This window comes from Tachysurus vachellii, chromosome 1 (assembly GCF_030014155.1).
Source record: "Tachysurus vachellii isolate PV-2020 chromosome 1, HZAU_Pvac_v1, whole genome shotgun sequence".
Classification (NCBI taxonomy): domain Eukaryota; kingdom Metazoa; phylum Chordata; class Actinopteri; order Siluriformes; family Bagridae; genus Tachysurus; species Tachysurus vachellii.
In genome coordinates, this window is record NC_083460.1 from 28,231,963 (window position 1) to 28,246,148 (window position 14,186).

A 14,186-nucleotide genomic window follows, 5' to 3' on the forward strand; every position below is an offset into this window, starting at 1 on the left:
GAGAGAGAGAAGGATGGTGAGAATGAGAGAAAGTACTTTTACACTAACAAAGTGGTAGCACAGAGTCTGCGTGGGCTGCCTGCTAGCTGTCATTTGAGATGGAGCAGAGCTGCAGATAGATGCTGAGCTGCAAGATCTTGTTTGCTTTACCACGTTACTGCAGGCATCCACTAAATCAGGGACTGTGAATTAACTCAGATCTTTTTCACTTTTCCGAGTGCAAAAAAGCTTGGAGAATTTTTTCTTTTTTTTTTCTCAGAACAGACCTCCATTGGGAAGCAGGGAGTTTCGTCCATCACATCCTGGAACATTCTAACTTGGTGGTTAGATGTTATACATTAGGTTTCTCAGGTACTCTTACTGTTCTCACTGCTGCTTTCTGTCACTCAGCATGACCAGGGACTTCCTGCTTCCTGCTTTGAGTGACAGTGCAGACAACCAGCTCCAGACCTTTTCCTGTATCACGTGCGATCTCATCATCGATAGCTGTTTATCAGCAGTACATGGAAATGACAGACAAACACAATTCATCAGGATTCTAAAGCTTGTGGCCAGAAAAGTGAAATATGCCGATATTCCGGAGGACGGATTTACAGGTGATCTATACGGTACTTTTATGTAGATACGACGTAAGTTTATCTAAGAAGCAGAAGTAACTCTATGGATTATTTAAAATAATTGTCCTCCCACATACAAAGCTCTTTGTCCTCCAGCCTCAGTCAGTTCAGTAACACATTCTCTCCAACGCCGCCTTAAGGAAGCATTTCCTCCAATCGTGGCCGAGTCGTATTCCCATGCTTTCCATTTTGTGCTATGTGCATTTCACACTCGCGCTATAAGAATAACTCCCCCCGCTGTTCTCACATTGTCTGTGTACCTGTTAAAAAAAACACACGCACAACCAGCCTCAGCCGAAAGCATCACGTCTCATTACTCCAGCCCCAAAAGGCCACGTGACAACTTTGACACAGAAATGATGATACAGCGATTGTATCTCAAAATGTGGTATTTTTTATTTATTGATGTATTTATGTTTTTAATGATGAGAACGGTGTGTGTGTGTGTGTTTGTGTGTGTGTGTGTGTGTGTGTGTGTGTGTGTGTGTGTGTGTGTGTGTGTGTGTTGGGGGGGTTGGCTTGGTGGGGGTGGAGCTTTCTGAATCCTTTGCAAATTTAGCTGGTTTTTAGAAGAAAAAACAAATTCTCATTCCTCCACCAGCGGCAGCCGGGCAGTCCTGCAAGCTAAGCACATCAGTGAAAATAGGCATATAAGCCGCCGCCTATAAATTTCCCCAAAGCCTGATTGGAGGTGGAATGAGATCATTAAGGTCAGCAAGCAAAGCTTGCGTGGACCTAAAGCACATGGTGATGGACCGTTCGGGCTGTTGACTGACTGCGGCAATAAGCCGCCTTTCGCACCCTACGTCCCGCGCTTCTGACAGCTCACGCTAAAATAATAGGTCATTTGTTTTCCACGCTGCACTAACGTCTAATCAAAAACCATCTTCCAGCTCCTGCAGAGAGAATATTCAAAACTTCATTAAAAGTTCTATGATTTGAATTCTCACCTCAGCAATGCTCCCTACTTCAGTGTGTAGGCTCCATGCGTATTTGGTATGCTGCACAAAAAGTGTTTTTTTTTTTTTTAAAGAGGCGTTTTGTGTTATTGTGCAAAATGTGCTGCTGTTCAGGTAATTTGGTAAAATGGGTTCTTTTTGGACATGTGCGAAATTTCAAGGGGTGAAAGGGTCAGAACTGCTCCCAGACTTGGTCGAAGGGGTAAAAAGCTTGAAATTGCTGAACATACAAAGAAGCGCTTTTAGGAACAAGGCTTCTTTAGAAGGCTTCTTTATCGTTAGACAGGTAATCTGCCGAGTTTTAAGAGGAGCTTTACAGTAAAGTTGTTTAAATGGTACCGACCCCACGCTCGTTGTCAGAGAATCCATTAAACCTGCTGTCACATATGCAGCATTTGGTCTGTTTGAATTAAAGCCTGGTGTGTTTTCACTTTCGGTGCAGTTGAGAACATAACAGTCACTCTGTCTCAGAGGTTTTCTCTCACTCCAGGTGAACTTCGATTGAAGCGAGATTAGGAATTAACCCTGAATCTAAGCAACTGATCCAAACGGTTAAATTGTGATGCATTTTTGTTGTTGTTGTTGTTTTTTGTACCGAGCCACAAAACACTTTACAAAATTGAGAAGTCGTGTTCGGGACTGACGAAAACAAAAGAAGATAAAAGAATTGCGTGGATTTCAGATAAAGCCTTTTAAATTAGTTTTTTGTATCATTATATAATAGTTATTCAGTGCACAGGATCACCTTTCTCCGTACCAGGTGGTATTTTTAATCACTTCTTAAAAAAATAAATAAATAAATAAATAAATAAATTTACGTCTTTCCTTTTTACTCACCGACTTTTTTTTTAGTTTAGTTTAGTTCGACGCAGCAGACAAGCAAACAGGATAAATCAAAAGCGTTCGATTTACTCACTTACAGACTTGGCAAACGGACTAATAAGCGCGAACATGCCTTTAATCACCACGGCATGAAAGTAAAACCAAACAAAAGGATTTTTAATGCTGAAAATTCTAGCTTTATTAGTATCTAGGGTTCATATTTCAGTGGGAAATTCCTATTCCAGCTTTAAAGAAAGAAGCAAGTTGATTGCTATATTTTTCTTTGCTCGCTTTTTTTTCCCCCTTTAATTCCTCTCATGTCCCCTCTTTAGACGAAGCAGAGCAGAGCCGTAGAGGATGGAGAACTACTTCCTGCAGATAATGCAAGCTCAACTACTTTCTTCATCCCAACCACCTCTATATCATTTCCGACGTTCTTTCTCATTACACAGACAGTGTTTTATCATTTACCAGCCAAACCTTGTGTCTGGCTTTCCATTTCGCCCTCTATAATCTAAATATTTGGATTGCCTCATGGATCGGCTCATGCCGTGGCCTGCCTGCAGTTTTTCTTCCTGCTCTGTTGTAGAAAACCTCCCAGCATTTTATAGTCTCATTAACAATACAGCAACCAATCAATGCGGCGGATTTTTCATTTCGGGTCTCTTGTTTTATTCGTTCGCTTAATTATTTTAGAACGCCACTCGCATTTATACGGACGCGGACAGTTTGTCCGCTCCCGTCAATAAACGGCTGTTTGTTTTGAAATAGGGCAGAAGCGCAAAGGGCAGAAACGAGGACCAGGCCAAGATAAGACCGAGAGCCAGATAAATAAAACAAGCACAGATAAATCAGGCGATGATTTCAAGCTACAGTAATTATCTGACGGCTCAGTAAGACAAACGGAACTTGTGTAGAGGTTCTTAGGACTGGGCCATAAATGATTTCACCATGAAATGCTGTTACATGTGTTGAATATGCTGATCAATAGTTGTTTCAGCTTTAGTGGTAGTTTTCGGCGAACCGGATGATGTGTGCAATAACAATATCGTAAAAAAAAAAAGTTCTGATACCAACAACATGATTCTGTCTTCTATACAATTTACTTTTACAATTTGAAATCATTTTTTTTTTTTTTTTTTTTTCAAATTTACTTAATACATAAACATTTGCATGAAAAAAAAAAACGTATCATTTTGTTTTTTTACAAACTCATTTAAAAATAGTATGAAAGGTAAAAACCGGAATATTTTTAAAACGCTGAGTGTCTACTTTCACGTGAGCCATTAAGCACCGCTGTGACGTGGGACACGACGAAGACGTTTAATGCTGCGTGTGGACACTACAAACAGAAATTCCATTTTTTGGGGTTAAAAAACAAAGCAAAGCCGAACAAACGGCAGTGGGTGCTTTGTGAAAATATACATTTCCCCAAGTCTTCTGGGGTTTAAAATGCATCTTTAATAAGTGTGCAGTGCAGAGTCAGTGAGCCTGGTCATTAAAAATGAGTGCAAGGTTTGTTGAACTGCGCACACACAAAGCGTGAAGGAGTGAAGCGATTGTGCAGAGAAACTGTAGTGTGGAAAAAAGTTCAGTTAGTTAAGCAGGAGATGCGAGCTTCCTTTCCACCGACTTGGCGTCGTCTACACATATAACGTCTACCCTGTCTGCCTAGTGGTTGAGGCGTTGGTCTACTAATTGGAAGGTTTTGAGTTTGAATCCCAGGTCCACCAAGCTACCACTGCGGGGCCCCTGAGTAAGGCCCTTAATTCTCAATTGCTCAGTTTTATAAAACGAGATCAGAAAAAACTCTGATACTCTGCATAAGGGCTGTAAATGTAAAATCTATAAACAAATGAAGGGCTACTGTAAATAACACTAAATGAGAAACACGCTTGACCGATACTAAGTAGGTTACATTAGCTGGTATCAGGATCTGTACTGATAAATAAAAGAGCATTTACTTGTGCAATGGAACGCTAAAAAAAGCATCTGGTTGTATCATTATAGCATAGTTTGGTGTAAACATAGTAGAAGGTCTTTACGCTTTTGAGGCCAGAGAGCAGGTCGCTCTAAAGTGCTACTCATTCATCCTGTCTGTTCAGGACACAGCCTCTACTGTAAGGTTGCTCCGGAAATTCTGACTCGTCCATGTCCACGCCTGAATGATTTACTTGTTAGAGAGCTCAAAGCAGAGCGTTTTTCAGTCTGTGTGTGGCTCTACAGTAATGTTCAGGACAAGCGTCCTGTTGTCTGTGAACATAAACCCTATTTTGTTGCAGTGGGAGTAGCGGCGGTTCATTCGTTTAGTGCGCTAAAAGAAGGACGGATCTGAACGCGGCTGTCTCGGTGTCTGCTGAAGCAGTTATGAATGTACTTGTCTTGCTCATTAAGGCATGTTTCCTGTGGTGGATATAAAAATAGCTTTTATATGTATGCAAGGGGGAAATATTCCCGTGTGCTTGAGTAAGAAGTAGAAATGTGCTGGCGAGTATTAGAGTTTACCTTCAGCTCCTTTAGATGTTGTTTGTCTACAGGATCATCCTCATTAATGTCAGTCTGCATAGAAAAACGGTTGCTTCTGGCCTTGTATCGGCCCAAACGAAAACAAATCTTCCGTGTTGCCTTTATTTACGGTTCTCTATGATGCTTTTATTTTAATACCTTAAACCATGTCTCAGTTATAGCCCTATTATAGCATCTCTCCTCCAGTTGACCCTCTTTTAAAGCTGCATCAGTGTCAGTGAGTTCAGAGCTTCTCTTTAAACTAACCGGGTCTCAGCGGTCAGCATGATAGATGCAGCGTCATATAGCTGAGCTCTGATTCTGGAACATTCCGCTTGATGGCAACCGTGCAGGACCGTAACGCTCAATAAAGCTGCACTCCCCATCTGCCTCTATCCAGGCACTAATGAATTCTTTTTTATTTCCTGCAGGATATAGACTTGGGGCCTCAGCGGGCTTGATTTATCCGCCCAGAACCAGTCGTGAACAGCTAGCATGGAAAGTGGCTGTGTAGACAGGACGTGACCTGGTGAACAGTGTGCGTCGAAGATGTCGCTTTGCAATGCATAGTGCTTGATGACGGAGCCCTTGCCATGCGAAGAACCACTGGACGCTTTGAGAATCCTACATTCCGAAGGTGCAAACTCTCGGCTTTGAGCGTGCTCAGTCAAAGGATATAGCGGATATAAAACCGGCACCGGAGCTTTGTAGCACTGTGGGGAGGGAAGGGGAATTAGTGAACTATGCTCGGTCGGCCCTGGAGTGCCATGCAGTCACGGCTGGATATGGGCGCCGGCTTGGAGCTGCCCTCCCTGCTGTGGGTGCTGGCCTTGGCGCTCCAGACTTGGGTGGGTGCTGCGGAGAAGCTGGACGAGTTGGACCCTGTGGTGACCACTGCATATGGCAAGCTGAGGGGCTTCAAGAAAGAACTCAACAACGAGATTCTGGGGCCTGTGATCCAGTTTCTGGGCGTGCCCTACGCGGCACCTCCTACAGGGGAGAGGCGATTTCAGCCCCCCGAGCCGCCCACGCCCTGGAACGACGTCCGCAATGCCACACACTTTGGCCCAGTGTGCCCACAGAGCGTTGTGGAGGGCAGGTTGCCTGATGTCATGCTGCCCGTTTGGTTCACCAACGGCCTGGAGGTGGTTTCGACCTTCGTGCAGGAGCAGAGCGAAGACTGTCTTTTCCTTAATATTTACGTGCCCACAGAGGATGGTGAGTGTGTATGTGTGTGGCGGTGTGGATCCATGGATCCGTTTGTCTCGTCTCTGTATCTTCTTTGTGTGAGTGAACCTAGAAAAGCATGACCGCTGCATGTCAACATGCCTTACACCGCTTTTGTGTGTTTCTGTTTGTGTATATGTGTGTAGGTGTGTGTGTTGGGGGCGTGTTCGGTGTGTGACGTGAGCAAATGCCTATATATATATATATATATATATATATATATATATATATATATATATATATATATATATATATATATAAGTAAGTGTGAATGACGTGCGAGTGTGCGTAAGAGTGGCTGTACATGTCTCCTAACCTCCCTCGTCATCCCCTTGCGCAAACACACCCCCATGTGCCATAGCACGTCCATTTTTTAGGTGAAGCTGGTTCCTTTTCGACTCCTGCCTCTCTCACTCTCACTTTTCTGCCAGCAGTATATAATGTGTCCATTGTGTGTGCTGGCACAATGAGCTAGGATCATAGAGTGAGAACCTCATTTAGAGTAATAATGATCATCATGATGAAGATGATGAAGGTGATGATGATGATGATGATAATGATGATGATGAAGACAGTGAGAGCAGCTCTCCATGTTAACCTCTTTTCCCTCCTCGTCTCAGTGCTGTTTGCATGCTCCCACTGTCTGTAACGGAGCTCCATGTTATTCTTTAGTCTTTTATTCATTTTTGCAGTAAAAAGAATATCCAAGGAATGTGCCAGGAAACCGGGCAAGAAAATATGTAGAAAAGGAGGTATGTATGCACTGACATGATAAACCAAAAAAAAAAAAAAAAAAAAGACAAGACAAAAGATCTCCCCTCCATCCCACAGTTTGTTTAATCAAAAAGGAAGCCGTAAGATCTCGGCTCACCGATTGGCTCACCGTCGATTCCATCTACTGTATGAGGAGTTAAACCGGACCATGCCCACTCTTAAATTGGATGAGTGCACGTTGAACTTGCAAAATGTAATCTCAATTAAAAGAGACATTATCTGAATTCCATTGGCTTACACTAGCTAAATCGATAACGGCTTCATCAAGATAACGTCCGACACACACTCCATTCCCTCTGTTCCCTCCCACACAGCATGACCTGCACCGTGTCTAGTGACCTCCCCCTTACTATAGCCTCTATGATTAATGTAGTCATTTACGATTCCACTTTGACCTTTCTTGCTATGACAAGCCAAAAAAGAGGAATTAAAAAAAAAAAAAAAAAAACACGGCTGAGACTCTGACATGTAAACGGTGATGGCAGATGGAGCGGAGATGGCTGTGGCCCAACTTCCTGTTCTGTCTGTTTTCTCTTAACCTCTACCCTTCATCCACCCCCTACCATGAGGTTAACATTTCCCTCTTCTCTTCTGACCTTTTCTGTCCTCTGACTTCTCTAATCCGCACTAATCAAATATTTCCTCCTTCAAAACGCTCAGCAGTCGTTACAACACAAGCCGTTTCATCCACCGGCTTCCTCCGCCCATTAAACCCCACCGTGTGTTTGTCAGAGCTATCTGTTTGCAGAGTTGTGACAGCTGGCGAAATTAGCCTGCGTCCCCACAAAGGATTAACATTTCACATAATCAGATCATTTGGAATGAAAACAAAAAAGAAAGAAAGAAAGAAAGACAGATAGTGGAGACCAGTGGGGAGACTCATAGTATTGTCTTGTTTGTGTTTAGTGTGTTTAGTCTATAAAAAATGATGTGAAATTGTTATGTCATCTGTAATGTGAATAAGTTCTACTGTTTATAACTAAATGTTTATAATGCTTCGGCAGGTTTACTGTTCATTTGCCTCATTACAGCTGCAGAGAAAGCCTTTCATTAGCAGAAATCAGACCTGATCTCAGGTCAGAAATCCGATCCAGTCTGAATGGAGAGAAAAGATTAAGCAGCGTTATGCTGACTGGCTCGTCTTTTTTTTTTTTTTCCTGCTTTCATTTCTTTCCCAAAATATCATAAAATATTTCACAAAGACTTAGTTAATGTAATGTTTAAATGAGTGCAAATGAGATTAGTGCTAATTGGTGGTTGATGTTAAGTCTAGCCCCTAGGCATTACATGAAGCACACACTGATGGTTTTAAACACACTACTGTATGTTGCATGGAATGATTTTAAACCCGAGGTGATGTTTTTTATTTTTTATTTTTTTTCAATTTTGAGAGAAGTGAATTTATTTCGGTGGTTTTACTGTAGTCTCTCACTGTTTTCAGAACAGTGGTTTAGTCAAGTCAAGTCAAGTCAAGTCAAGAAGCTTTTGTTGTCATTTCAACCATATATAGCTGTTGCAGTACACAGTGAAATGAGACAACGTTTCTCCAGGTTCATGGTGCTACATAAAACATAGACAGAGCTAAAGACTTAGTAAGTAGTCCTAGATACATAAAGTGCTTCGGTGCAACCTGGTGCAAACAGTGCAGGACAAGACAAACAAGACAGACAAGACAGTGCAGGACAAAAGACAGTGCAGGCGAAAAGTTACAAGACAATACAAAAAATACAAAAAAAAAAAGACAATACACAAACGACATACGAGTTGCTGTATACAGTATATATATATATATATATATATATATATATATATATATATATATATATATATATATACTGTATACAGCAACTCGTATGAAATATAAAAAAAAGAAATATATATATATATATATATATATATATATATATATATATATATATATATATATATATATATATATATATATTTCTTTCTTTTTTTTCCTTCCTTATCCAGGGTGTACAGTATTTCAGGGTGTATTTCAAGGGTGTATCCAGGAATTTTCTGTAGCCTAAAATAATGACCTTTATGTTAATCATAATTCAGAAAAGGTTAATAGCAAGGAAACGGGTGGCAACCTGGGAAAAGCCTTCACAATGATCACAGTTCTGAAGTCATTGCTGCCACTTGAACTTTGAGTTTCCCCCAAAAGTGAAAACAGAGAAAACTGCGTTTAAACATTTTATTCCAATTCCACTGAGAGACAACCCAATTCCACCTAAAGTACATTTATAACCTAATCTGCTAAAAAAAGTACCACACTGCTATACATTACATAATAATCAGTGTACAAGGAGAAATCAGTTCTCACTTTGTTAATCAGCATCATTTACATCAGTCTCTGTGTCACCACCTGAGGTGTAAGTCACTGGCGGCGTTTAAACACGAGCCTTATTGGCATCTCTGTAGACCTCTTTTCACGCTAACAGGAAAAAAACCCTGTTCTGTTTTCTCGACTAAATATCTTTTTATTAATTGCTATTAAGGCATGTGAATGTTTGAAAAACGTTGTCATCACTACAGTGTGTATAAGCGCTCTTATCTGTTTTGATGATGATGATGACGAGGCGGCGTTTTGACAGGCGGTGAGTCTGGTTATAAACTGAGGTGGTTAGACTTAGGTACGTTTCACAGTGTCATGTAGTTTAATAACAAAAAACAAAAGGACAAAAACACTTCACCACTTCACTCCACTTTCTGGACAAAAACACTTCACCACATCAACAGTTTTTGAAAGAATGAATAAGCTTTAATAAATCAATAAACCTTTAGAAGGAGTTTATTAATATTTACATTCACCTCATAGAAACATTTAGCTATTCTATGCAAGGAATGCACATTAATGCACCAATCAGATTTGAGCATTCACCAACACTGTGGAGAGTAAAATATAAGAGGTTTGAGATTTTATATAAGAAGTATTAGTTTTGCAGTCCCAGCAAACATTTTTTTGTCTGAGCATAAATATGTATACACAACATGCGGAGCACCGAATGCGACACAGATTTTTCCTAAGTAGGAGGGTGTAAATGTTTAGTATTTCACAAAAAGGCCAGAAGGGGACCACATAGGAACATTAAACGACTGATCTTATGACACTTGCAAAAATACGCCTGACTCAGTTACTAATTTTGGGAACATGTGATCAGATTTAACAATATGTACTGAGTGATATGTACTGTGTGATGTAAGTAGTCTTTCTCCACACACACACACGCACACACACACACACATGTGCACACACACACACACTCTCTCTCTCTCTCTCTCTCTCTCTCTCTCTCTCTCCCTCTCTCTGTCTCTCTTTCTCTCTCTCTCTCTCTCTCTCTCTCTCTCTCTCTCTCTCTCTCTCTGTCTCTCTCTCTCTCTCTCTCTCTCTCTCTCTCTCTCTCTCTCTCTCTCTCTCCCTCTCTCTCTCTCTGTATGTCACACTCTTTCTGTCCTAGTTTTGCTATGGTTGACAGGAGTCCTGTGGGAGGTGGGCTGTGATGTAGGCTTCCAACTGAGAACTGAGGCAGGAGTGGATTCTTAGAGCCGCAATGTTTCCCTTTTTCTCCACCTGATATATTTTTTCTCCCCTCTGTCTCAGTCTCCTTCATTTGTTTTCTCCTCTTTCTGTTGTTCGTCCATCTCCATCACCTTGTCTAGAGCCCTGTCTCATTTTGGTTTTAAGGCAGCTTAAGTACAAGTGTTGCGCCATTATTTACACAGAAAAAGCGAAGAGAAAGTTAATCCATCCAGATTGCAAATTACCATGGACTTCATGCCTTTGAGGTTGCCAGATTGTTCTTGAGCTGAATCACCTGGCATGGGGGATTTTTAGGAGTGATCAGTACACTAGCTTTTAACACAATGCAAGAATGGAAAAAAAAAAACAGGAATAGAAAATGTGGACTGAAGACTGTGGACTGAACCATATTTGTTGTCAAATATGGTGTAACATAAACATTTTAAAGTGGAAGATAGTCTAATCTAATCTAGTCTAATCTAATACACAAATGATTTAATTTAATGTCTAAAAGGTGTGCAGTGAATTTTCAACATATATTGCTCTATAAATAGTCCTACACATTATTATTCTGCTGCTTATGGAAAAGCACTTGATCTAACGCATACAGTACAACAATATTTTGCAGTTTATTGTCGAATCTTTCTATGCAGTGCACTGGCAATTATTCATTCACACAACTTGACAATGATCTAGACAATCCCAAATCAGGGTCAGTAAGGTGGTAATAATAAATAATGAATATGCATATGCATTAACTGCAGGCTTTCTACCTTAATTTAAGAGTATCTACATCCGAATCAGGTGAACAGTGTAGCAATTACTCAACTTTTTATTATCATCCACCGTATACAGGGACCAGACGTAATTAGGCAAACAAATATAAACATCAATTAAATTGTCGCTTTTGATAACCGACTGCAAGTCCACTTTAGTTAAAGACTCTCTAAAGACTTCACAAATGGTTTTTTTCACACAGTAGTTTCCAGCTCGTTTGAAATCGACCCCGCTCACTGTTAACTTTGTGCCGTTTGTCCCAAGCCATGACTAAATATCATGCTGTAAATGAATTAGCAGGTGTAATCAGAATAAAAATTGAATTTTAGTTCATTGTTTAGCTAAGCGTGTTAGGTAAATTTGCAGCATGCTTCCCGACGGGCTGCCTATCATGCAACGAAGCAGAATAGCCGTGGGGCAGATAGCATTTATCTGTGGGTTGATTTCGCCCCGGGGTTGGACTGTGGACACCCCTGTTTTAAAGGGACAGTACAAATAATTGATGAATAGAGTCATGTTTGTATATTTAATGCGTTTACAGCCCCAAACCTGAATGTGTGGTTCATTCGGACTGTCAGACATTTAGCACTGGTCTGTATCACTGAAACTGACACTTTGTCGTGCATGCATAAGACTTACATAACAACTAAATGGTGCTTACTGTAAGTGTGAGGGTTGAATCCTGAAGTGCCAAATTGTCTACAATAAATCCTCACAGTGCATAATTAACTCAACTCTGAATACAGCTTTTAGCTTGTAACTGAAAATAAACCTAACACCTGCTGACCCAACAAAGATATGAGAGCAAAATTGTAAACTGTAAAAAAACCGTGTGTGTGCGTGTGTGTGAATTATTGTTTAGAAGCAATCCAGCAGGCAGGTGAATGTGGGTGGAGACAGAGCAAAATATCGAAAGTGCAGCATGATGCCATGATGTTGTTTGTCTCTTCCTGCCTTCTCTGCTGTCTGACTCACCCAGAAAATCAAACATGAATTATTCCTGGAGCGATCAAAATGACCCGTTTCCCTAAGTCGATTTGGCTTACATTATAAATCCCTGTGGAGGATGCAGCATTGTGAGAGCATGGCTTACCAAAACCATCAGTCTGAGTTCTGATTCGGTGAACAAAGGAATCACTATTACAATGTTTATTCTTGTGCGTTAATTTGGCTGAAGAAAAAGGAAAAAAAAAAAAAAAAGCTTAATTATGACTGATATGAAAATATACTGTAGCAGTGTTCAAATGGATGCAGGTAATGTAACATACATGCTGTTTGGTAACTAAACTGCAGACAATATAAAGTGTAATTATTTTGCACTCGTACATTAGTAATGGAAATGAGAAAATTACAATTAGGGAAGCGTTAGATGGAAATTCATGGCTTCAGGCTGCTTTCTTTCAGCGTTACAAAAGAACAGAATATTATACAGTATACACACATTTGTATGCCTAGTTTTTCCATATACTGTATGTGTGTGTTTGCGTTTTAGATGTCTTTTTCGCTTCGTGGTTTGTGTTTATCAGCAAGTAGTCTGTAGTCTTTCAGGTTCTGAATCCAGAAAGGGTTTCAAGGGTTTGTGAAGGGTTTTTGTCACTGCACCTTCAACACTGAGCGAAATTCCTTGACATAATTGTAAGATTTGATTTAAACTGCACTTTTAAAAAGCGATATGCCATTCTCTCTCTTGTGTGCAGTTTTTGACTGCTCAGATTGCATTCTTAGACTAGGGAACATTTCCAGCTCAATACTAAAAACCATTTCGCCAACTGTAATGAAGGCTATTTGAATCAGCAGCAGGTTTTTTATTTATTTATTTATTTATTTTTTTTAGGATTAACATTTATTTTCCACGTAATTAAGTAATGCCACAGAAACAAGAGTTGTATGCGATTTTTTTTGTGGTTCCGCTTCAATGTTAATAACTCCAGCATGTAACACAGCTGCAAGTTTATTTGTAATGATAATCTTTCTGGATTAGTTTGGCACTTGCTTAAAACAATACATTAGCAAAGCAGAAGAGGACTGAAGATTAGCTAGAGGAAAGAAAATTTGTGACTGAACACACACTCAATCTTGAAATTGAAGCATATTCAAGTCTTTTTTTTTTTTTTGTCGAATTGTAAAAATAATAATCATATCTCAGGTTTATTCTGTATGATTTGCTAACCTAAGCATAACACACAGATTTGTTTAGCTTGTAAATGTATGAACTAGATCAGACTGTGGCATTCTGCTTTATGTCATTGTGCAACTGTGCGTCATAAGTAGATTGTATTTTACCTGAATAAGAAGCTTTGTCACCTCATGCTTAAAATCAGTAATCTCCTTCAGACAGAAAGGGAAAAATGAGTCCATCCTAAACAGGATTATTTCCAGGTAAGGGTGTTTGTGTTGGACACAAGTGTTAGGTGTGTGAGACATTTCAATGCATGAAATCTTCACTTCTCAACACTTTGTATTAAGGCTTGCATGAGTAAGTAATTCCTTCCAGTCATCCAGTTACAAAAAACATATTCCACTTATTGTATTTTAAAAGAATAGTAAGTTCTAGCGCAGTTAAATGCTGATAAACAACAGCAAAGAGTTCACTGACCTGCTCCTTTAATTAGCACATATACTGTAAACAGACTACAAATGAAATTTCTAACATCAGCGTTTAGGTTTAAGCTACAAATTTTAATGGTGGAATAAAAATAAAAAAATCACTGATTAATAAACGTGCAAAATTATCAGTAGTGTATCATATCACACTACTTAAGAATATATGGATTACAATGGACCCATGTGGATGAGCCGGCTACAGAAACGCTTCAGCTGAAAGCACTGATTCTGGAAGCCTGCGTGCTGATTACTGCGCCCGCAGCATGGAAGCTCATATTCATCAACACAATGAGCCGCTTTACTGGGTGGAGCACGTTATGTCTCCAGCAGGGTCTAGTAGCTCTTCCATGCTGATAATTTAATTCAGTTTTATTC

The 14,186-nt window shown here is 40.0% G+C and overlaps 1 protein-coding gene across 2 annotated transcripts in view; it reads left to right on the forward strand.

The window, feature by feature from the left end:
• The window catches only part of nlgn1 (neuroligin 1), a 244,991-nt gene that overhangs the window by 59,474 nt on the left and 171,331 nt on the right, over positions 1 to 14,186 (forward strand). For both annotated transcript variants that reach the window (XM_060881449.1, XM_060881457.1), the window contains exon 2: positions 5,335 to 6,121. In XM_060881449.1, the coding sequence (XP_060737432.1) occupies positions 5,647 to 6,121 (475 nt within the window). In that variant the 5' untranslated portion in view covers positions 5,335 to 5,646. The remainder of the gene's footprint in view (positions 1 to 5,334; positions 6,122 to 14,186) is intronic.